Source organism: Bos taurus, chromosome 7, assembly GCF_002263795.3.
Source record: "Bos taurus isolate L1 Dominette 01449 registration number 42190680 breed Hereford chromosome 7, ARS-UCD2.0, whole genome shotgun sequence".
NCBI lineage: Eukaryota > Metazoa > Chordata > Mammalia > Artiodactyla > Bovidae > Bos > Bos taurus.
Window position 1 is genome coordinate 68,806,266 of NC_037334.1, and position 25,715 is coordinate 68,831,980.

At 40.3% G+C, this 25,715-nt stretch overlaps 1 protein-coding gene across 2 annotated transcripts; it reads right to left on the minus strand.

Moving 5' to 3' along the window:
• Positions 1 to 12,204: 12,204 nt before the first annotated feature.
• Positions 12,205 to 25,279, minus strand: MED7 (mediator complex subunit 7). 2 transcript variants are annotated; one of them, XM_005209670.5, is made up of 3 exons: positions 25,227 to 25,279; positions 24,790 to 24,835; positions 12,205 to 13,795 (listed from the first exon to the last, which is right to left on the minus strand). In XM_005209670.5, the coding sequence occupies exon 3, from the start codon at positions 13,776 to 13,778 to the stop codon at positions 13,077 to 13,079; it is 702 nt and encodes a 233-aa protein (XP_005209727.1). In that variant the 5' UTR covers positions 13,779 to 13,795; positions 24,790 to 24,835; positions 25,227 to 25,279; the 3' UTR covers positions 12,205 to 13,076.
• Positions 25,280 to 25,715: the final 436 nt, after the last annotated feature.

A 25,715-nucleotide genomic window follows, 5' to 3' on the forward strand; every position in this document is an offset into this window, starting at 1 on the left:
ACTGAGGTTGGATATAAAGGGTAAGAAGTTAAGCAACTCTGAACTTGATCTTGACCTATAGATTACAGCTAGCCATGTGACTTCTCTTTAAAGGGACTATAACCTTATGTGTCTGTACAATACTTAAAAAACTTTTATTATATACATCATAGTCACTGTAGAAAACTGTGAAAAATAGGAATAAATAAATAAAATAAAGGCCAGACCCCGGTACCTTGAAATATCCACTGTCACCAAAACAGTAATGTTTTTCTCCTTTCAGATATTTTTAATAAATTTCTCTCTATATATACAATGTGTTAACACCATACTTTTGGTAGGTCTATCACCACTCAGAAGGTCTTACTCATGGACAATTGTGAATATCCTGAATTCACTGGGACCCAGGAAAAGGTACAAAACTCCCCATTAAATCACCTATCAGTGTGTAGACTGCATCTCAGATGATCTCAGATGATGCAGTCTACAAACTGCATCGATGAAAGTCTTTTTATTTTACTTTTGTTTGTGTGGTCTTGGTGCTTTCATTCGCATCAAAGTGCTTTCAACATTGCCTTCTGCACCTGGTCCCAGCACGGACAGAGCTACTTCGTCCCTCTCATCCAGTATCTTAGGGTTAGCTGCAAGACAGATTTCTTCCTTGCTACTGCCCACCTCTCAAAACATGATCTTGGTGTTCTTTTGCCAACGAAGACTTCTCTCACCAAAGACCCTATACTTTACTTATGTTGCAGATGACTGAAAATGCAACTCAAATTAGCTTAAACTATGGATTTATTGGCTGATGTTACTGAAAAGTCTAGCTTCAGGCAAAGCTTGGCTCAATGGCCCCAGTGAAAACATCAGGGACCTGATTTCTAGCTGTCCTGGCATTGGTGCCTTCTGCAGATCCTACAGTGTCCCTCTCCCATCCCTTCAGAGCACATATCCGCACACCAAGAACATCTCTTGGCCACTTTCCCACAAGCCCACGGATGCACATTCCCTCAAACACCCAAATTGGGTTACAGACTCATTCTTGAACAATCTGTGTCCATAGGGTCAAAAAGGACTAATTGGGTAAGGCCTGGGTCACCAAATCTCATGCTCTGAAAGTGAGAGAAGGGTGGTTACCCTAAAGAAAAAAGTGTGGTGCATTTTAACAGGAGAAATGGATGCTGGGCAGCAGAAGCAAATATCCACTACAGCAGAAGCAAATGCCTCCCAGAAAGGGATGGGGTGGTGGGGAGATGGGGAAAGAAACCTTGATGCTCCAAATGTGGATGGCTCTTTTTCTTACAAAAAGGGTATTTTACTAACATAGTGCTTTTTAAGGACTTCCCTGGTGGCTCAGGTGGCAAAGCATCTGCCTACAATGCGGGAGACCTGGGTTTGATCCCTGGGTCGGGAAGATCCCCTGGAGAAGGAAATGGCAACCCACTCCAGTACTCCTGCCTGGAAAATCCCATGGACGCAGGAGCGTGGTAGGCTACAGTCCATGTGGTTGCAAAGAGTCGGACAGGGCTGAGCGACTTCACTTTCTAGTGCTTTTTAACTTAAAAAGGACACATTCTTCACAACCCCAGGGAGATGCTAAAGAGCTCTCTTGTCTCTAGAGTTTTTATATTTAGTAACTGGATGAGTGCCAGAGAGATTTTGCGGTCACACTCAAACCAAGGTCAGAATCAGCTTAGCGCTGCTTCTGCTCAGGTAATCAAACCTCTTCAGAGGGGAGGAAATGGGAGGGGTGTGAAATAATTAACCCTTGATAACTCACCGAGGCTCCCAGTGACGAAACTGAAAAGCATGAAAACCATCAAGAAAATTCTATTGAGCTACGTAGTGAGTCACTGTGGGAACTCCTATCTGAGGTTTCAACTTGAAAATGCCAGTCCCAGTCTCCTCCAATGTGATGCTGGTTGGGGAGTGGTGAGTGGTTGCTCACCCCAAGCATGTTCAATATGGCAATTCTTTGTGTTCATTATTTTTTTGCTCCAGGTTCAGATACTAAAGCTAATCATCCTTCTCAGTTTAACAGACGTACTCTTCATCATCCCAGTGAGGATTCTCTCTTATTTTACTTCACTATTTCCCCACTTTGTCTCTGACTCACAATCTTATTTCTTTTTAAAAAATTTTTTTTAATTTATTTTAATTGGAGGTTAATTATTTTACAGTATTGTATTGGTTTTGCCATACATCAAAATGAATCCGCCACAGGTATACACGTGTTCCCCGTCCCGAACCCCCCTCCCTCCTCCCTCCCCGTACCATCCCTCTGGGTCGTCCCAGTGCACCAGCCCCAAGCAACCAGTATCATGCATCGTACTTGCACAATTTCATTTCTTTCATCTCATGGGCATTCACTTCACACAAGAATGTTGAACAATTTTCTAAAGTGTTTATTCCAGCTTACAATCTTACTGGCAGTGAGAACTCTTAATGCCCTACATCTTTGACAATATCAGGACTGTCACACTTTTTAATTTTTTCCTGAGTGTATGATGATGTCACAGTATGGCTTTTAAGGTTAAACTACTCTGTTTAATGGAAAACGGTAAAGATGTACAGAACACTGCAAAAACTTAAATTTACAGTTTACCAATACTTAGAAAGCAAACACACAAGTAACCAGGACCCAAAACAAAAAATAAAACATAGCCGATCTCCTAAAGTCTCTCTGACCTCTACTCCTTTCCCAAGCACAAAACCTTCCTCTTGTCCTATAGGTAATCACTACTCAAAATTTTTCAGTAATTACTTGTTTTTAATAGCGTTACCATTTAGGTAATGCATCCTAAAGTTATATGTATAATTTTGCTTGTTTTTGAACATCATATAGTGAAATCAAATTGTCTATAGGCTTTTGCATCTTGCTTCTTTCATTTAACAGTGTACTTGTGAGATCCATTCATGCTGCTTTGTATCTCTGTGGGGTGTTTTTATTACTGAATAGTTTTCCTGGGACCAGATATGTCTCAAATTGTTTATTAACTTTGAAATGAACATTTCATCTTGTTTCAATTTTCAGGAACAATGTCACCCTGGACATTCTCATTTATGAATTCATGGTGGACACACAGGAGCTTCTCTGCAGCATACTTCTGACAGTGGAATTAGTAGGTCAGAGGGTATATATGTTTTGAGCCTTATTAGATAAGGCCTGTTTCCAAGACATCTACCAGTAGTGTATGAGCTTCTCCTATTCCATATCCTTCTCAACAGTTGGTATTGCGAGATTTTTTTTTTTAGCCAACTGGTAAAGGATATGATGGCCTCTCACTATAGCTTTATTCTGCATTATACTCATTACTAACAAGGTTTTGAGTGAAAAGTGAAGTCTCTTAGTCGGGTCCAACTCTTTGGGACCCCATGGACTGTAACCTATCAGGCTCCTCCAACCACGGGATTTTCCAGGCAAGAATACTGGAGTGGGTTACCATTTCCTTCTCCAGGGGATCTTCCAGACCCAGGGATCAAACCTGGGTGTCCTGCATTGCAGGCAGATGCTTTACCATCTGAGCCACCAGGGAAATAGTCACTAACAAGGTTAATGAACATCTTTTCTTTGGTTTATGAACCACATGGATCTAGGGAGTGGAGGGGCACAAATGCTTATATGGGTCTTTTGCCTATTTTTTCTGTTGGGTTTCTCAGTTTTTTATTGATGCATATGAGTAATTTATATACTCAGGATACCAGTCCTCTGCTGGTTTAATCTGTTATTAATATGTTCTCCCACTTTGTGGCTTTTCACTTATTAATGGTATGCTTTTTGAATACAATTTCTTAATTCAAATGTAGTAAAATTTACTAGCTTTTTATTTTGCCAGAATTGATTTATATATATTTTTGTCCTAGCCCCATTTATTGAAAATTCCAGCATTTTCCCACTACTTTGCAATGCCATCTCTGTTATATTTGAAAAATCATATAGGCATGAATCTGGTTTTTGGTTTTCAAGTCTGTTCCAATAGTATATCTGTCTTTCCTTCTGTCAGTATAAAACATTAACTATTGCAGCCTTATGGGACATCAAATCCTCCACTTAGTTCTTTTATCAAGAGTATCTTGGCTATCTGGGTCTCTTGTACTTCTCTCCTACACATTTTAGAACCATCGCACCAAATTAAAACAAAACCAAAAACAAACTAGTAAAAATCTGACTAGCTTGCATTGACACTGCAGATCAATGTGGAGGAAATCTGATCTATCACCTTGAGGGTTCCATTCCATAAACATGCTTTATCTCTGCTTACATTTAGATTTTCTTTAATGCCTCAATAAAAATTTAAAATATTCTCCCTAGTGGTATTCAGCTTATTTCTTAATGTTTTTTCCTGGGCATTTCTTATCAATAGATGCTATTTTTCATAGTATCTTCTTTTTTCTATGTTAATTTTTTAATTTTATTGACAATAGTGAACTTACAATGTTGTGTTAATTTAAAACTTCTGTTTGTTGCTGGTATTCTGAAATGCACTTTATTTTTGAACGCTTTTTTCCTCCAACCAATGAACTTTTTTATTAATAACTAGTTCAGTTCAGTCACCCAGTAGTGTCCAACTCTTTGTGACCCCATGGACTGCAGCACACCAGGCTTCCCTGTCCATCACCAACTCTCAGAGCTTACCCAAACTCATGTCCATTGAGTCAGTGATATCATCCAACCCTCTCATCTTCTGTCATCCCCTTCTCCTCCTGCCTTCAATCTTTCCCAGCATCAGGGTCTTTTCCAACGAGTCAGTTCTTCGCATCAGCTGGCCAAAGTATTGGAGCTTCAGCTTCAGCATCAGTCCTTCCAATAAATATTCAGGACTGATTTCCCTTAGAATGGACTGGTTGGATCTCCTTGCCGTCCAAAGGACTCTCAAGAGTCTTCTCCAACACCACAGTTCAAAAGCATCAATTCTTCAGTGCTCAGCTTTCTTTATAGTCCAACTCTCACATCCATACATGACTACTGGAAAAACCATAGCTTTGACTAGACAGACCTTTGTTGGCAATTAATAATTTACATGTAGATAATTAATAAAACCATAGTCAAAGCTATGTGAGATGGACCACATAGAAGGCTGAGTGCCAAAGAATTGATGCTTTTGAACTGTGATGCTGGAGAAGACTCAAGAGTCCCTTGGACTACAAGGAGATCCAACCAGTCCATCCTAAAGGAAATCAGTCCTAATATTCATTGGAAGGACTGATGCTGAAGCTGAAGCTCCAATACTTTGGCCACCTGATGCGAAGAACTGACGCACTGGAAAAGACGCTGATGATGGGAAAGACTGAAGGCGGGAGGAGAAGGGGACGACGGAGGATGAGATGGTTGGATGGCCTCACTGACTCAATGGAATTGAGTTTGGGCAAGCTCCAGGAGATGTTGAAAGACAGAGAAGCCTAGTGTGCTGTAGTCCATGGGGTCACAAAAAGTCAGACACAACTGAGTGACTGAACAACTATCTGTAAATTATACTGAATTCTCTTATGTAGCCAATCATATTTTCTGCAAATAATGACAGTTCAGTTTTTTCTTCTTCTTCAACCCTACATTTTTCTTATCAAATGTTAGGCAATGTGTACATATTTAATTGAAGTTTTGATAGCAGACATCCTTGTTTCATTACAGCTCTTAAAGAAAAGGTTTCACCTTTCACCTTGGGTATAATACATGCTGTAGATTTTATACAGCTACTATTTACTACATTAAGAAAGTTCTCTTCTATTCCTAAACGTTCTAAGTTTTTTCTTTTTCATGAATGGATACTAAATTTTATATATTTTTTGTGACAGACTACATTTTCTAGTCTACATTTTAAAAATAAACACAGATTGACCATAAAGATCACATTTTATTTTCACTTGTTTATTATGGTCTCATAAAAACAACTGGGGGTTCTTCCATTTCCCCTTTTTCTATTCTGAGTCTGTATTTTTTTTTTTTTTTCCAACAGTGTTTGGTAGGACTTGTCAGCAAAACTATTTGAACTTCAAGTTTTCTAAGACTTTGACAACTTTCTTCTTAATAGTTAGAAAGCTACTCAAGTTTCCTACTCTTAAGCCTAGTTTTATAAGAATTTATCCATTTTACCTAAATTATCAAATTTGTTGGTATAAAGTTATCCATATTTTATTATCTTATTGTCTATCAAATCTATAGTGATGTCCCTTTTTCATTTCTGCTGACTATTTATGGCTTCCTCTTTTTTAACCACTCTTCCCTTTAGGTAGTAATGAGTCAGAGCCCCAGGCTCATGCACCACTGAAGCCTTTCAGACACCCACTCAGCCCTTCCAGATCAGATGCTTCTTCAGAGATGATTAGCAAGCCTAAAACCTGAATATGTTGCTTGGGGACAAATAAATTTCAGAAAGAATTAGTGTGGGCCTTCATTTTTGACATTAGATGGTAAATACCCTGTGTGCTGCATTGTGCTGTCATGTTCAACTCTTTACAACCCCACAAACTGTAGTCCTTCAGGCTCCTCTGTCCATGGAATTTTCCAGGCAGGAATACTGGAGTGGGTTGCCATTTTCTACTCCAAGGCATCTTCTCGACCCAAGGATAGAACCCACGTCTCTTGTGTCTCCTGTGTTGGCAGGCAGATTCTTTACCACTGTTACCACCTGGGCTTCCCAACTACTCTATGAGATGGGTCTATAATTATCATAGCTAAGGAAACTGAATGTCATTGTGGTTGTATTTCAAACCAAGGCTACAGTGCTAGTACATACAAGAGCTCAAATTCTACCATGTCTTACTCTTTTTCTCTTCTCTTTTAAACCTTATTTTTAACTCAGCCATTTACTAGCCAAAGTGTCTTCAATGTGTAAGAAGTTACATCTTCATCCATAAAATAGTTTTTAACATTTTTCCAATCTGAGTATGGAAAGACAGACAGACAAACATATATACCAACTCAGACTATACTCAGCAACTTGCTGTTGCTATATATAGAATATACTTTCACAACAGTACTCCCATTCTTAATGGCTCTTAACGAGTACGTGGTATTCATAGTATACCTTCATGCTTGTTGAATGACTGAAAAATTGTGAAAATAAAGACCCAAAGGCACCTTTCCTTGTAGTTATGATACAGTGTATTCCAAGCCAGCCATGTCTCCCCCTCCCAATCCCCGACTCCCATCCTTTCAAAGCCCTCCCTTATTCCCAACCTACAAACAGGAGGAAACCAGCAGCTTCACAGATGGTGCTTCACAGCTTGATGCTAAGCAGATGTGAGAAGCATCTTTCTGTCATCATCTACTCAGAATTAACCAACAGTGTCTTAGGTCTTCCTCAGGTCTTGTCCAGGCAGCCCTGAGAGAAAAGCTCTAATCAATTAAAAAAAAAAAGAACTCTTATTCACAACACAGTACTGATTATTTTGAAAAATCTATACCCTATTCTTTCCATGAGAAAAAAATGTGTAGGCCACAGCAGATACGGCATCCCACTCGTTAAATACAAAGTTCAGTATTACCATCAGCATCTATGAGTTTCTCCATCTGAGTCCCCTCTTCCGCCACCTGGCTGCAGCTCCTAAACAAGAGGTAACAGTGCCACTTACTGTTAGACTCATCACATTACAGTTTGAAACCAGTTCCTCAATTTTGGATTCTAAATGCCAAATGCAATTAGCAGGAAAAGTAACAGTTGACCTTTGAGAGTTTACTAAGTACCAGAAATTATGCTGAGTGCTCTGGAGCCATAATCTCACTTCAGCCGCAGAACAAACCTATAATTTTTATTTTGCAGTTATTAAGTGGTTTTATGAAAATATTCCAGGGTTAAGAATCTAATCACCTAGATCAGACCCTCTGGCCAAATTCATTCGGCTGCCTGTTTTCGTACATTCCACAAAATAGGAATTATTTTTAACATGTTTAAATGGTTTGGAAAAAATCAAAAGAATATTTCATAACATGTAAAAATTATTTAAACTCAAGTTTCAATCTCCATATCTAAAGTTGGAACACAGCATTCTCATTTGTCGACATATTTTCTATGGCTGCATTTGTACCGCAGTAGAGGAATAATTACAATGGCTAAAAAATGTCAATTCCTGACCTAGATTCTAATCTGGATACACCACCTGAGCAAACCACAAAACTGATCCCCATTTTCATAAAGTGGGGGTGATATCTACTTAAAGAGAGTTTTAGGAAGGTTAGTGCTTAAACGCACAGCATCTCAAGACAGCAGCAGAATTCGATATAAATGCTTTAAAATGTTCAAAAGGAGCTCATAATTTCCATCTACAAAATCCTTCCTCAGTCTAATACTGTGTGATGTATAAAATAAGAATTTGGGGGTTAAATATCAGATTCCACTCTTGACTCTGTTACTATCTATGATTTATTAAATATATGATGCTGCAGCAACAGCACAGAGAGGTAATAAAGTATGAAGGTTTAGGCTTTGAAACTAGAATATTTCAATCCTGGCTTTGCCACTCACTAGCTTGGTGACCTTGGATAAATGATACCCCTCTGAGTCTCCACTCCCTCATCTGAAATAATGGTGCAAAAATCATGATTTTAATGGGTTGTTTTGAGGATAAAGAAGCTTTTTGTATATTAAGTGATTAGAACAGTGCCAACTAAGTGCTTTATATGCATGCTATTGATGTATGTTACAACTTAGGGCAGGGTGCCCCAAAATATTTCCAATGGCATACTGAACTAAGAAGTGGCCAATACAAGAGCAACACTCTGACCACCCTCTCCCAACCCCAATTTCCCCCACCCCACCCCACCCCTGCACCGTTTCCCCCAAAGCAAAAAACAAACCTCTCCCACAAAAGGTGCACTCACCACAGTGAAGGGAAAAGGACACCCTTATCACCAGAGATAAGGAATTTGAGCTGAAAAGCCTATATAAATAAACCTTGTTACCTCTTTATTACTCCAAGCCCAAATTGTTTAGATTCCTCATTGAGCACATGCCAATTCCTCACAAATTCAGTGTTTGTGTAAAGAATATAAATGCTCTGGCTACTTCTTAGGTCCCATTGCTGAGACCTCTGTGTATAGGAATTAAAATTTTCTCCTATTGTCTTGTGTCAGTTTTATTAGTCCAATCACAAGAACTCAAGAGGGATAGAGGGGGAAATTCCCCTCTCCCCAACACTTCCCATCAGATTTAGGATAGAACAAACTCCTTTCCTAGGCCTTCTAAATCCTGTAATCTGACACCATCTGCTTCTCTAGCTCCAACCTCCTCCCTCCCTATGGTGTGGCCCTAACAGCCTTTTCCCTCAAAATTATGCCAACTTTTGTCTCAAGAGACACTTGTACTTGCTGTTTCCTGTGACCTCAGGACAGGTCTTTTCTCTCAAATACAACACAGCACAGTTGAAATGGTCTTCCACAACCCTTAACAATTTCAAACACAGAAACAACTTGAGAAATAATGTGGGCAAGGCATTTTGAGTAGGAAACAGAAATATATTGGAAGCAAGATTCTTGTTATAATGGCTGAATGGTTAATGCAAGAATTTATGCCTTCAAAAATTAACCTATTTATGTTCCTGTTTCTTTCATTTTCCTTTCCACTCTTCATACCCCCAGGAACTAAACCACTGTCAGGAATAAAGAGGACCACAATATCTACTAAATGAATAGAGCAAATAAATGGACTTAAACAGAAGGGTGGACCACCTCCTTCCATACATTAACATGTTGGGATCTGTCATATTCTTACAGAATCTGCCCCCCGCCCCCCACCAGCTGAATGGCCCAGCTGAAATCAGGAATGCCACCCCTAACTTCTCCCTCCCAGCTGGTCAATTACTTTTTTTTTTTTTGAGACAACTCCCAGACAGTAGTACAGAAAGACTTAACACTCAGGAACTGTTAGTACACATGTTCTCCACTCATACCATCAAAGAAGCTGGTTTGTATAGAATGAAATTACAGAAAAGTCAGAAAGGAGGGACAAAGTGTTCTGGACCTTGCCCTAAAGAACCTCCAAGTCCTCTTCATGGTTTGGATGTTTAATTTATCCCTCAATCATGTAACACATGATTTCAATAATCATGTTAGGGATTTCATAAATCCTTCATTTCATAAATTTAAAAGGATTTCATAATCCTTTCAACAAATTCATCTTTTGCTTAAACTAGTACAAGTAGAGAGTACTAAGTAATGCAATCCTTTATCCTATGGCACAGCAGTCACCTACAAACTTCTTAAAACCAATTTCAGGGCCCCACTCCAGAGCAATGAAACCAGAATCCTTGCAGTCTGGGTCCCAGCACTGGTAATCTCAAGAGTTGCCCTGGTTATACCTTCAGATATTCCACTTCAAAGTATCAATCTATACGGAATATTCATTATGATCAGGTGTGCAAAGATATATTTTAATCCTCAGAGTTTTTACATACACTTTGAAATTTGTAACAACTATCAGACCACTGCTGTTTTTTCATCACATTATAACAGCAGGAGTTCACATCAGAATAGTTCCACCCTGAAAGATCTGCAAGCTCATATCCCCTCAAAGTCAGAATTTAAGATTTCACATGAAATTTTAATCTCTTACTCTTTCTCTCCAACAAACATACATTATATACAAATAATGTTGTGACTCTCTTAAGGATGTGATAGTGATAATGTGATTCAGTTAGTTTTTTCCATGCAAGGATTTGCAAAATTGGTTTTGTACCTCAGTGTTGTAAGAGGGTTGTGGTCAAAGGAGATTCCTTTGGAGAGTTGCTAAAGTGTTATGTTATGTCTACCTTATTCTGCCACAGGGAGATAAGGGGGTTTCCCTCCCCCTTCAATTTAAACTTAACAGAGCCCAGACTGCATCTCCTGGAGTCTATGGAGCCCCAAAATCAATACCAAACACATATGAGGAAAAAACAAATGAGATTTGCCAACTATCTGCCTAACAGAGAGGTTGTCTACTTGAAAGTTACACAGTCATGTCTGACTCTTTGTGATCCCATGGACTGTAGCCTGCTCAGCTCCTCTGTCCATGGAATTCTCCAGGCAAGAGTACTGGAGTAGGTTGCCATTTCCTTCTCCAGGGGATCCTCCAGACCCAAGGATCAAACCCAGCACTGCAGGCAGATTCTTTAGCAACTGAGCCACTGCTGCTGCTAAGTCACTTCAGTCGTGTCCGACTCTGTGCGACCCCAGAGACGGCAGCCCACCAGGCTCTCCCATCCCTGGGATTCTCCAGGCAAGAACACTGGAGTGGCTTGCCACTTCCTTCTCCAATGCATGAAAGTAAAAAGTGAAAGTGAAGTCGCTCAGGTTGTCTACTTGAAAGTTATACAGTCATGTCCGACTCCTAGCGACCCCATGGATTGCAGTCTACCAGGCTCCTCCATCCATGGGATTTTCCAGGCAAGAGTACTGGAGTGGGGTGCCATCGCCTTCTCCAAACTGAGCCACTAGGGAAGCCAAATATTTTTTATGACAGGCAAGAGGCCCATGAACAGAAGAGAAGAGTGGCCTCACTTGCCAAGAACGTCTGTCCCTCATCTGGCATGGCTTAGGCCCAGTCCGGGAGAGTGCGCGAACAGGCCATCTACTTTGGACCAGCCTAAAGCCCCCAGAATTTTAAAGAAAAGGATAAATGAGGGTTTCACACACAGAATTTACCCATGGCCACTTTAAACCGGACTTTGCCTGTTTATTTGGGAAAAGGCCTTACCATTATCAGGGATTCTTAAGCTTGAGCCTGCACGGGAATCACCTGAGAGCTCTTTAACACAGTTTGTTGAGCCCCACTTCTACAATTCACTTTAACATGGCTGGAGTGGACCTGAGAATTTGCATAACCAGTCCCCAAGTGATATCAATGCTGCTGGTCTAGCACTATGCTTTGAGAATCACTCAAAGCATATTTCTAAATATGCTTAAGAGGAAGGCTGATAGAAACCCTCAGATACAAGGCAGACTCTCCATCAAGATTTCAGTGGAAGAGGGGTTGGAGAAAAGAAAAGAGAAGTGCAGAAATGAAATCTCAGTGCTCAAAACAACAGTAACAACAAAATAACAACAGTAAGTTGACTTCTTATTCACATGGTGAAGTTAAATCAGCAGGGGTGAGGAGAGGGGTGGGACTGGGGCAGGGGAGGGTGGAGTTGAAAGGAGGGCCTAGTCTTCAGGCATTCAAGGACCCAAAATGACCAAACTTTTGCCATCTTCAAGTGGCTTCCAAAGTTTTCCTGGGTGTGACCATCAAACCAGCAGATGAGAAGACAATGGTGGGTGATATAAGAAACTTTTATGGGGCAGGCCTGGATTTTTACATCATATTCCACTGCTTAGAACTCAGTCACATGGCCTCATAGAGATGCACAGGGAATGGAGAACCACAGTTTCTGGCAAGGCAGCATGTCTCAGGGGAGCAAGAATCTCTGGTGGACATCCAGCGCTCTCTGCCCCCAAACCCCCTTTCTATAGCAGGTTTCCAGCCTTAAGCAAGTCTGAATCTAGGAAATATAGTGCAGACAATTTACATAGACATTTTAATGATTAAAATGAATGTCTGTAACTAAAAGTGATCAAAGGACTTCTTAGTGACTGAATAAAAGTTCCAGGACCCATCCAGGACAGGGGTAAGAGGCTGAGACGGTGTTTGCAAGAACAGCCAAGAGAAAAAATGAAACTGTTTTATAACTCTGGGGTTCCTCTCTTTAAACATGTTACACTATTCTTTTTTAGAGATTAAGCAAGTTTTTAAGTGAAACAAAGATCGCATAATTTCACATTTATAAAGTCTGATGTCCTTTATTATCTATCACTCTTAAAGCAAATGACAAATCTACTTCCCAGTGTTGAAACCTGCTATCACTGAAGATATCTTCAAAATTCACTGCAACTCTGGAAACAAGGATATTCCACAAATACCTGCACTCTGCTTTTTAAGGTAATCACTCTTAATTAATGTAGGCACACTCATTTACCTATGCTTGCCATAAGGTGAAATTACTGCTGTGACTTCTCACAGTTGAGAAAGTTGGAGAATCAAGCTGCTTGCAAGACTTCTTTCTAGTTATATCTTCTTTTGAGACTCTCTAAAAGTGAATTAACTAATATGTTTACCATTCACTGAAGGGGAAAGGAAAAGAAACATCCTTCACGGCCTTTCATTCATTTCGTCAATCAGGACACACAAGGCAGCATCTTTCTCTATAATCTGATCTCTCCGATGACCTGAATTTTCTCTTTGTTGTTCATTCTGTCCAATACAATTGTTGCTGTCATCAGCGTCCATTGGTTCAGTTTTTACTCTCATCCCTGCTTCTGAATGAGGTAAATCATCAGGCAGAGAAGCCAAGCAATTCTGAATCATCTCAATGACTCGTTCCAGATGCTTTTGAAACCTCTCGGCTGTCTCAAGACGTTGACGTTTCTGCACCTCCATCATGACTCTCAAGGTCTCTCTTGCTTGGTGGGGTCGGTATTCATTTATGAGATGATGTACATGCACAAAAAGCAGCTTAAGATCTTCTAACTTCTCTTCTCGTTTTATACTCCCAGGGCTCCGTATCAAGATATCTAAGAGGTCTAAGAAATTAATAAGGATAGACATATTGAGTTTTCTCAGTTCTTTCTTGTGATCAAACTGCATAGGATGAAGTCGTTCAATACCCTGACTTTCTAAAGGGCGGATGATAAGATCATCACACTGGAACTGGTTGCCAAACATCATGTAACTGTCCTTTATTGGAGGTGGAGGCTTGGGAGCGAGGCCTTCCTGAATATTTTCATCTGTATACTCCTTGATGTACTGCATCGGAGGGGGTGGGAGGGCACTCACTTGCTGTGGCTCACCCATTGTGGAAGATCAAGAACCTACAGAAATAAACCATCAAACAAAAAATAAGAGGAAAACAAAACGTAACACACACACACACACACACACACACACACACACACAGACCAAAGATTGAGAGTGGAGCTACAAAACAAACCTATCACATTCAGTGATTAATGACAGAATCATTTCCCTTTTCTCCCATGGCCATTTGGTGCCCAAGACAAAATGATCTCCCTCGTCTCTAAAACTAACATTTACAACAGGGTAAACCTGCTATCTTTTTCTAATTAGCATTATATACTCAATCATTCAGGTATTTTTCCAGCTCTACTTAACATTTCCATCGGCACAAAAAACTACTGTAGTATACAGCTGACCTTCAAAGCTATGGTTTTTCCAGTGGTCATGTATGGATGTGAGAGTTGGACTATAAAGAAAGCTGAGCGCCAAAGAATTGATGCTTTTGAACTGTGGTGTTGGAGCAGACTTTTGAGAGTCCCTTGGACTGCAAGGAGATCCAACCAGTCCATCCAAGGAAATTAGTCCTGAATATTCATTGGAAGGACTGATGCTGAAGCTGAAATTCCAATACTTTGGCCACCTGATGTGAAGAACTGACTCATTTGAAAAGACCCTGATGCTGGGAAAGATTGAAGGCGAGAGAAGGGGACGACAGAGGATGAGATGGTTGGATAGCATCACCAACTTGATGGACATGAGTTTGAGTAAGCTCCAGGAGTTGGTGATGGACTGGGAAGCCTGGTGTGCTGCAGTCAATGGGGTCACAAAGTCGGACACATCTGAGCAACTGAACTGAACTGGTATCACTGGACAACATAGGTTTGAACGTGCAAAGGTCCACTTACATGTGGATTTTTTTCAATAGTAAATACTAGAGTACTACAAGATTTATGGGGCTTCCCTGGTGACTCAGTGATAAAGAATCCACCTGCCAATGCAGGAGATGTGGGTTTGATCCCTGGGTCAGGAAGATCTCCTGGGGAGGGAAATGGCAACCCACTCCAGTATTCTTGCCTGGGAAATCCCAGAAGAGCCTGGTGGGCTAATCCACAGAGTTGCAAGAGTCAGACATGACTTAGTAAATAACTAAAAACAAGACCCATGTTTGGTTAAATTCTCAGATGCAGAACCACAAATGTGAAGGAACGAAAGATACAAAAGGTCAATTCTAAGTTATACTCAGATTTTCAACTGTGCAGAGGCCGGGCATCCCTAACCTCCCAGTTGTTCATGGGTCAACTATATTTTCATCTATAAGTGAAATAGTCTGGATTCCACACCCCTCACCAGTTATGCCTCATTTCTCTATCCTCTCTGCAGCCAAACTACACATGCTGTCTCCCCATCTCATGTTATAATCACTTGTTTTATATTACAGATTGATTTCCAAAAGCAAACACCTGTAACTCTAAGGAACACTGACAAAATTACCATTGCTCTAGTCTAAACAAACACATCATCTGAGCTTCTGTGATCCAATTGCACTTCCTTTTATTCTACAATGTATTTTACAATTCTTTATAGATTCACTAACTTTTCTACATCCACTACAGAACTTTCAAACTCAAATATATCTTCAATTCAATAGCCACAATAACCTCTATCTATTCCATTTTAACTTAGGAATATCATAAAATGAGAAGATCCTGAGTGCTCATTTAGACTGATCTTACCAGATTTTCAAGATTTATTTATACAATCCAACATCAGAGATAGCAAGTAATATACTGGAGGAAGATTCATACTTGGAATTTCTGAGGTACTAAGGGCAGCTGTGGGGCAGTCCTGAGTTTCCACCAACCTATGGTGGTGAACTGCATACTACTGAGTCAATATGGCAGTGGCCATGGGCATGATGCATTACTCTAACTATACCAAGCTACACTTCACTGCTCTACTAGCTTTCTGTTTATCCATTTTTATCACTATTCAATCTGGAATCAACCTCCTTCCTCCACAAATACTCAAAGTCATCAACAATCATCACATGACCAAATTCAATGGACATTTTTCTAAAGTGATCTTAATCTCTAAGCACCATTTTCTTCCTTTTCAACCCAGTCCCCTTCTCCTTCAGCATCTGTGATCTTACATTTATGTTTTCCTCCTACCTTACTGGAGGCTCCCTCTCAGTCTCCTTTACTGCCCCTCCTTCTCTATCCAAATTTTAATGTTGGCATGCATCAGAGGAGTGCCCTATAGAGTCACAAATTCAAAGATCAAAGGGAAAAGGCAGGGAACATAAAGTTACACATGCAGGGGCAGGGATTAGAGAGAACAGAGGATCTCCAAGCCAGACCTCAAAGCCTCCAGCCACTAGCATTCACTCATGAATTAAGATTCACTGCACCTTAGTCTTGACTTTTCAAGAAAGGAAGGAAAAATCCAGAATTATATGGGGAATTTCTCAGTTTTTAAAAATACTAGCAATTAATTCTGGAAACTGTCAAGTACTGTTAAGTCAAAAAGAATTTCTAACAACCTCTGTGGTCTGCAGGCCACTAGTTTTAGGCCTCTGTTTTATGTTCTTCCTGGGATGACCTCAGTCAACTGCATAGCTTTTATTAGCATTTCTATCAGTGGTTCTCAACCAGGTGTGATTTTTGCCAGCTCAGTTCAGTTCAGTCGCTCCTTCATGTCCGACTCTTTGCGACCCCATGAACTGCAGCACCCCAGGCCTCCCTGTCCATCGCCAACTCCCGAAGTTCACCCAAACCCATGTCCATTGAGTCGGTGATGCCATCCAACTATCCCATCCTCTGTGTCCCCTTCTGCTCCTGCCCTTCAATCTTTTCCAGCATCAGAGTCTTTTCAAATGAGTCATCTCTTTGCATCAGGTAGCCAAAGTACTGGAGTTTCAGCTTCAGCATCAGTCCTTCCAATGAACACCCAGGACTGATCTCCTTTAGGATGGACTGGTTGGATCTCCTTGCAGTTCAAGGGACTCTCAAGAGTATTCTCCAACACCACAGTTCAAAAGCATCAATTCTTTGGCGCTCAGCATTCTTTATAGTCCAACTCTCAGATCCATACCTGACCACTGGAAAAACCATAGCCTTGACTCGATAGACCTTTGTTGGCAAAGTAATGTCTCTGCTTTTTAATATGCTGTCTAGGTTGAACGTAACTTTCCTTCCAAAGAGTAAGCGTCTTTTAATTTCATGGCTGCAATCACCACCTGCAGTGATTCTGGAGCACAGAAAAATAAAGTCAGTCACTGTTTCAACTGTTTCCCCATTTATTTGCCATGAAGTGATGGGACCAGATGCCATGATCTTAGCTTTCTGAATGGTGAGCTTTAAGCCAACTTTTTCACTCTCCTCTTTCACTTTCATCAAGAGGCTCTTTAGTTCTTCTTCACTTTCTGCCATAAGGGTGGTGTCATCTGCATATCTGAGGTTATTGATATTTCTCCCAGCAAGCTTGATTCCAGCTTGTGCTTCTTCCAGCCCAGCGTTTCTCATGATGTACTCTGCATATAAGTTAAATAAGCAGGGTGACAATATACAGCCTTGACATACTCCTTTTCCTATTTGGAACCAGTCTGTTGTTCTATGTCCAGTTCTAACTGTTGTTTCCTGACCTGCATACAGGTTTCTCAAGAGGCACGTCAGGGGACTGGTATTCCATCTCTTTCAGAATTTTCCACAGTTTATTGTGATCCACTCAATGGCTTTGGCATAGTCAATAAAGCAGAAATAGATGTTTTTCCGGAACTCTCTTGCTTTTTCGATGATCTGGCAGATGTTGGCAATTTGATATCTGGTTCCTCTGCCTTTTCTAAAACCAGCTTGAACATCTGGAAGTTCATGGTTCACGTATTGCTGAAGCCTAGCTTGGAGAATTTTGAGCATTACTTTAATAGTGTGTGAGATGGGTCAATTGTGCAGTAGTTTGAGCATTCTTTGGCATTGCCTTTCTTTGGGATTGGCATGAAAACTGACCTTTTCCAGTCCTGTGGCCACTGCTGAATTTTCCATATTTGCTGGCATATTGAATGCAGCACTTTCACAGCATCATCTTTCAGGATTTGAAATAGATCAACTGGGATTCCATCACCTCCACTAGCTTTGTTCGTGGTGATGCTTCCTAAGGCCCATTTGACTTCACATTCCAGGATGTTTGGCTCTAGGTGAGGGATCACACCATCGTGATTATCTGGGTCATGAAGATCTTTTTTGTACAGTTCTTCTGTGTATTCTTGCCACCTCTTCTTAATATCTTCTGCTTCTGTTAGGTGCATACCATTTCTGTCCTTTATGGAGCCCATCTTTGCATGAAATGTTCCCTTGGTATCTCTAATTTTCTTGAAGAGATCTCTAGTCTTTCCCATTCTATTGTTTTCCTCTATTTCTTTGCATTGATCGCTGAGGAAGGCTTTCTTCTCTCTCCTTGCTATTCTTTGGAACTCTGCATTCAGATGCTTATATCTTTCCTTTTCTCCTTTGCTTTTTGCTTCTCTTCTTTTCACAGCTATTTGTAAGGCCTCCTCAGACAGCCATTTTGCTTTTTTGCATTTCTTTTTCTTGGGGATGGTCTTGATCCCTGTCTCCTGTACAATGTCACAAACCTCTGTCCATAGTTCATCAGGCAATCTGTCTATCAGATCTAGTCCCTTAAATCTATTTCTCACTTCCACTGTATAATCATAAGGGATTTGATTTAGGTCATACCTGAATGGTTTAGTAGTTTTCCCAACTTTCTTCAATTTCAGTCTGAATTTGGCAATAAGGAGTTCATGATCTGAGCCACAGTCAGCTCCAACCTGGAGACACTTAGTTGCCACAACTTGGTAAAGGGGTGTTAGTGGCTTCTAATGGGTAGAGACTGGGAATGCTGTAAACATATAATGCACCAGGCAGTCCCCCACCACAAAGAATTATCCCATCCAAAGTGTCAATATATTGTGCCAAAGTGGAGAAATCTTGGTCTGTATTTGAGTCTTGGGTTTTTTTTTTTTAAACTGAAGTATACTTTATTTACAATATTGTGTTAGTTTCAAGCATACAGCAAAGTTATTCAGGTTTTTTTTTTTCAGATTATATTCCATTATACGTTATTATAAGATGATGAATATAATTTGCTGTGCTATAAACCAAATCTTTGCCACTTATTTATTGTACATATAAGACTTTGTTAATCTCATATTCCTAATTTACCCCTTTCTCCCTCTCCCCTTTGGCAACCAAGTTTGTTTTCTATGTCTGTGAGTCTGTTTCTATTTTGTTTATATATTCATTTGTATTATTTTTAGATTTCACATATAAGTGATATCATATAATATTTGTCTTTCTCTTGATTCATGAGTTTTGATCTCTAGTCCAGACTGCCTCTGGGCTCTCTATGGATACCTCATAGGGCATTCAAACTTAAAAAAAATTTTTTGATTCCATCTACAATACATACCCTCTAAATCTGCTCCTCTCATAGCTTCTAAAGCTTTAATCTTTCCTATCTCAGTAAAATGTCCCCATTTCCCACCTAGTATTCCAAGCCAGGAACCTAAAGTTTATCTCAATGCTCCTTTTTTACCAACTTCCTCTCCTCACCACCACTGCCAAGTCCTGAGATCCCCCAGAGTAGGAAATGGCAACCCACTTCAGTATTCTTGCCTGGAAAATTCATGGACAGAGGAACCTGGCAGGCTGCAGTTCATGGGGTTGCAAAAGAGCTGGACTCAACCAAGCATGCACACAGGCACGCTGATTCCAAACCCTTGCTATCTCAAATTCATCACTTCTGACCAAGACACCACTCCCTCTTATTTGGAACACAATGGCTTTGCAGGGATCTTTTTGTTTCCACTACAGTTCATCCATACAATAGCCAGTCTAATTCTCATACCACATTCCCTTTTACTTATATCCTAGCAATACTGTCTTCAAGTATTCTCATACAATTCTTTACCAACCTCTTCTGCCTCTGGGTCTTTTCATGTGATTTTCTTCCTGCTTCAGGCACTAGCTTAAAAATGTCACTTCTAAAGATATAACTTCTCTGATTATTCATCAAAAGCAGACCCTGTCTTCCCCCTTTTATTCTCTTCATCAGTATCTGATTTGTGTCCCCAACCAGACTATAAACTCTATGAAGGGAAGGACTATGACTATCACAGTTCTCACTGGGTTCAAAACCATGCACATAAGCTTCATAAGTCTTTGTTGGTAGCTCCATTCATTTCACAAGAGCTTCAAGTCAAAGGGAATTTGAAAGCAGGTACAAACATCTTTAATGTGTATTTACTCCTTCAAGTATTTAATGTTTGTCTAATACATAACAATAATGATTATGATGACAGGTAATACTTGATTGAGTGCATACTACGTGCCAGGGACTGTTCTTAACTTCTCTCATGGTTGTGAGAAATCTGAGAAAAGAAAGGTGAGCTTTCCATTTCAAGGATGAGATCACTGTGGCTCAGAAAGGTTGATCCACTTGTGTAAAGGAAGTAGCCAGAGCCAAAAGATCTCAAACACTACATCATACTATCTTTCAAAGATAAATAAGAAACACCGCCTCCATGCTAGTGTTCCTTACAATCTATCAAGGAAAACAGACAAAAAATAACTGTACATTTTAAGGGTTCTACAAAAGACCAACAGATCTGACTACCAAAAAATCAATCTAAAAATTCTATATGGGAAAATACATCAGAAGCAAAATTAAAAGATAATCCTATTTTTCTGGAAGAAGAGTGCTTGCAAGCTAACAGGGGTAAATACTAGAAATTTAATTATGATTTTTTTTAAAACATATTTTCTGATTCCATCCCTATGAGAAGAAAAGCACTATGACTTCATATTGCCTTTTATTCACAACTCTACCTCTAGCACCTTAAGCAATGGCTAGAAGGTGCTAAATCCTCAATAAGGATCCACTGAGTTTTTTTTTTTAACCTGTATCTTTAAAAAAAAAATGGAAAAATAGGCAAAAGATGAAGAAAACGCAAATGCTGGATAAAAGCAGGAAAATATTCAGAATAATACATTGCTAAAAGCAAATTTTTAAAAGAATCCTTTTTGAAACAATCCCATTCACCATTGTAACAAAAAGAGTAAAATACCTAGGAATAAACCTACCTAAGGAGACTAAAAGACCTGTATACAGAAAACTATAAGACAATGATGAAAGAAATTAAAGATGACATAAATAGATGGAGAGAGAGATATCATGTTCTTTGATTGGAAGAATCAATATTGTGAACATGACTATATTACTCAAAGCAATCTACAGATTCAACACAATCCCTATCAAATTACCAACATTTTTCACAGAACCAGAACAAAAAATTTTACAGTTTTTGTATGGAAACACAAAAGACCCTGAATAGCCAGAGCAATCTTGAGAAAACAAAATGGAGTTGGAGGAATCAACCCTCCTGAATTCAGACTATACCACAAAGCTATAGTACTCAACAGTATGGTACTGGCACAAAAACAGAAATACAGATCAAAGAAACAAGAAAAAAAGCTCAGAGATAAAACCTCACACCTATTGGGCACCTTATCTTTGACAAAGGAGGCAAAAATACATAAGAGAAAAGACAGCCTCTTCAATAGGTGGTGCTGGGGAAACCGGACAGTTAGCTACATGTAAAAGAATGAAGTTAGAACACTTCCTAACACCATACACAAAAATAAACTCAAAATGGATTAAAGACCTACACATAAAGTCAGAAACTGTAAAACTATTAGAGTAAAACATAGGCAAAACACGCACTGACTTGAATTACAGCAAGATCCTCTTTAACCCACCTCCTTGAGTAATGAAAATTTAAAAAAAAAAAAATGGTACCTAATTAAACTTAAAAGCTTTTGCATAGCAAAGGAAACTATATACAAGGTGAAAAGACAACCCTCAGAATGGGAGAAAATAATTCAAATGAAACAACTGACAAAGGATTAATTTCCAAAATATACAAGCAGCTCATTCAGCTCAACACCAGAAAAACAAACAACCCAAAGAGTGGGCAGAAGACCTAAACAGACATTTCTCCAAAGAAGACATACAGATGGCCAACAAACACAAAAAGATGCTCAACATCACTCATTATTAGAAATGCAAATCAAAACTATAATGAGGTATCACCTCATACCAATTAGAACGGCCATCATTTAAAAATCGACAAACAATAAATGCTGGAAAGCCTGTGAAGAAAAGGGAACCCTCCTGCACTGTTGGTGGGAATGCAAACTGATACAGACACTACACAGAACAGTATGATTCCTTTTAAAAATTCCTTTAAAAAACTAGGAATAGAACTGCCCTATGACCCAACAATCCCACTACTGGGCATATATCCTGAGAAAACCATAATTGAAAGAGACACAAGTACCCCAATGTTCATTCCAGCACTTTTTACAATAGCTAGGACATTGAAACAACCTAGATGTCCATTGACAGATGACTGAATAAGACAGGTGTGGTACATATACACAATGGAATATTACTCAGCTATAAAAAGGAAAGCATATGAGTCAGTTCTAATGAGATGGATGAACCTAGAGCCTATTATACAGTGAAGTCAGAAAGTCAAATATTGTATATTAATGCATGCGTATGGAATCTAGAAAGATGGTACTGATGAACCTATTTGCAGGGCAGCAATGGAGATACAGGCATAGAGATCAGACTTGTGGACACAGTGGGGGAAGGAGAGGGAGGGACAAACTGAGATAACAGCATGGAAACGTGTACATTACAGTATGTAAATGTACCATATAGTGAAAATCTGCTGTGTGACACAGGGAGCTCAACCTAGTGACAACCTACATGGGTGGGATGGGGTGGGAGATGGGAGGGGAGTTCAGTAGGGAGGGGACTTATGTATACCTGTGGCTGATTCATGTTGATATACGGCAGGGGTCAACACAGTATTGTAACGCAATTATCTTCCAATTAAAAAAAGAAAAAAAAAGAAAAAAAATCCCAACATATATGTATAATAGCTAATGAGAAGTTGCTGTATAACACGGAGAGCTCAAATCTGGTACTCTGTGACAACCTAGAAGTGTGAGATGGGGTGGGGGTGGGAGGGAAGGTTCAAGGGAAAGGGGACATATGTACACTTATGGCTGATTCACAGTTGCCAAATAAGCGATTATGCTTCAATTAAAAATAAATTTTAAAAAAGGATCCTATCCATATAAGACTATCAAGATTTCAAATCCTCCATCACTTAACAAATAGAACACTTTCTATGTGGCAGGTGCTGGATTCCAGCACAGATCACACTCTACCTTTCAGCTTCTTCAGAGTGGTCATGCCAATTTTACAAGCAAGCTCTTAGCTACTCCAGCCCTGCAGGGAAGTCTTTTGCGGTGGAAAACATCCATTCCCCTGAGGTCCCACAAACACCATCACAGCCACCATAATAACACTCTAAGGTGGCAAGCCAGTATCACCAAGAGAATATAGGGAATTCTCATATACAACTGATAGGAAAGGAAACAAATATGCTTACTTGGAATTTAATGTGACAGTATCAAACATTGTAATGCTGATATTCTTTGACCCAACAATCCTTTTTATTATTTTATTTTATATTGGATTATAGCTGATTAACAACACTGTTGCTGTTGTTCAGTCGCTAAGTTGTGTCCAGCTCTTTGCGACCCCATGAACTGCAGCACCTCAGGTCTCCCTGTCCTTCACTATCCCCCAGAGTTTGCTCAAATTCATTTGCATTGAATCAGTGATGCTATCTAATCATCTCATCTTCTGCCACCCCCTTCTCCTCTTGCCCTCAATCTTTCCCAGCATCAGGGTCTTTTCCAATAAGTCAGCTCTTTGCATCAGGTAGCCAAAGTACTGGAGCTTCAGCATCAGTCCTTCCAATGAATATTTAGTGTTGATTTCCTTTAGGACTGACTGGTGACCCAACAATTCTATTTCTAGAAATTTATCCTACAAAAATATTGGTACAAGTACACAAATCTGTGTATCAGGATATTTAGTGCAGCACTGTTTGAAAAGAGCAGGAAAAGCTGGAAATAATCCAAATCTTCATCCATACTTTCACCCATATGAGGGCTTGGATGAAATGTCTATATATACACAATATGGCCTAAGAAAAAAGGGGTGAAATTACATGGAATGGAGGGTTATAAATACTGTGTACTGTTTCATTTATTTACAACACACTTATGATAGTTGCAAATAGTTATAACCAATGTTTTAACTTTTAAAAATTCAGTCTTTTCAGCACATGAATAATATTCCATATTCTTCAGATTCTCCAACTGTTAACATTTTCCTCATCTGCCTTATTGGGTCTCTCATTTCTTTATCTAAGATACTTCAGTGGATATCTCCCAAATAAGAATGTTCTCTTATAACCACATAATTACCAAAATCGGAGAATTAGCAATCATCTGGTACTTAAAAATAAATTTCATACAGCCTAGGTTTCACCCCTTCAAGCCTTTTCAGATTGGAATTCCTCTTCTGCCAATCCCAAAAGGGCAACTAAGTGACAGGCATCACTATTTTATATCCTCTTTTACTTACGCTTCAAACTAATTCTATGAGTTAAGTACTACTATCAATTTCATTTTAGAGATGAGGGTTCCAAGTCTGTCTCACCAAGAAGTGTCTGCAACCAAATCAAAGGGCCAGGAAATGGCACAGCAGGAATTCTCAACCTTGGTTGTTATGGTTGCACAGCACAAGCTCCTTTAAATCAGTAAACAATGAAGCATCTGCCAGTACAAAAGGAAACTGACATACAACAGAAATCATGTTTATTTATATCACTTCTCCAGACTAAACGTGCCAAAGGCAACGGAGGTTTTTCGTAAGACACGCGCCAGGCATCATAGCTGATTATCAGACTCAAGATCCACCTTTTAGTGTTTGTTCCGTTCTGACGGATTTAACCACAAAAAGAAAGGTACTGTAGGGTCTTATCTCCAGACGTTCGACTCGTTTGTGTACTGTGAATGGAGCTGCTGGAATGTTGTTTTTAAAATCTTCCCAGAAGATCTAATGAATGACGCGTGGGACCTACCTCCTTCCCCGTCTCCCATTAAATCTTTTGATTTCAGGAGTGCTCCCTGAGGAAGAAGGGCGAGACTGGTTAGGGACAAGGCCGAAGAAAGGCCAGAAGACGTGGCGGGGCCACACAGCTCGGCAAACCAGCGGCGCGGGTCTAGAGCTCAGGTGTGCCAACCTCCGGCCGGGCTCGGCCTCCCCACCGGAGGAAGCCTAGAGCCCGCCGCGCAGAGGGTACCTTCCCACGGGAGGCCAATCACCCCACCCACCCCTGACCCCGGCTCCGCGAGCTGCGGGGAAGGTCGCGCTCTCTGAGGAACGCCGGAGAGGAAGGCGGGCGAACGTCCTCAGCACCAGGCCTCCCCGGACTCCCAGCCCTCCCAAAGGAAGCAGCGGGGTCCGGAAAAAGAAATGTACGAGGAACTGAGGCCCAAGCCGTCGCCGCCCACTTACTTCAGCTCTGGGTTTACACTGGCAGCCGCCTTCTCCACCTCAAGCCGAAATCCAACTTCCGGCCTCCACTTCCTGGAAGAAGCCACTGATGCTGCCCTTTGATTGGCTGGAAAGAGCTGTCCTTTAACCGAGGCTCTAGTCCCGCCTCTGTGACGGTTGGCTCACTATTTCGCCGGCACATAACTCCCCCTCTCTAGCCAACCCTCTCCCCCTACCTTCCTTCTGGCACCGCCCACCCTTCCGGGATTAGGCAGCAGCCACAGGGTTTTGGGGTCGCGGAGGATGTGTGTTACCAATAAAAGCAGTTACTCTTTGCTTTCTTTTTCTGTTTTCCTGAATATTCACTGGAAGGACCAATGCTGAAGCTGAAGCTCCAATACTTTGGCCACCTGATGTGAAGAACTGACTCATTGGAAAAGAGCCTGATGCTGGGAAAGATTGAAGGCAGGAGGAGAAGGGGATAACAGAGGAGGAGATAATTGCATGACA

What these genes read in the sequence shown, in the direction of transcription:
- MED7 (XM_005209670.5), bottom strand. Translation starts at nt 13,778, where the DNA reads ATGGGTGAGCCACAGCAAGTGAGTGCCCTCCCACCCCCTCCGATGCAG.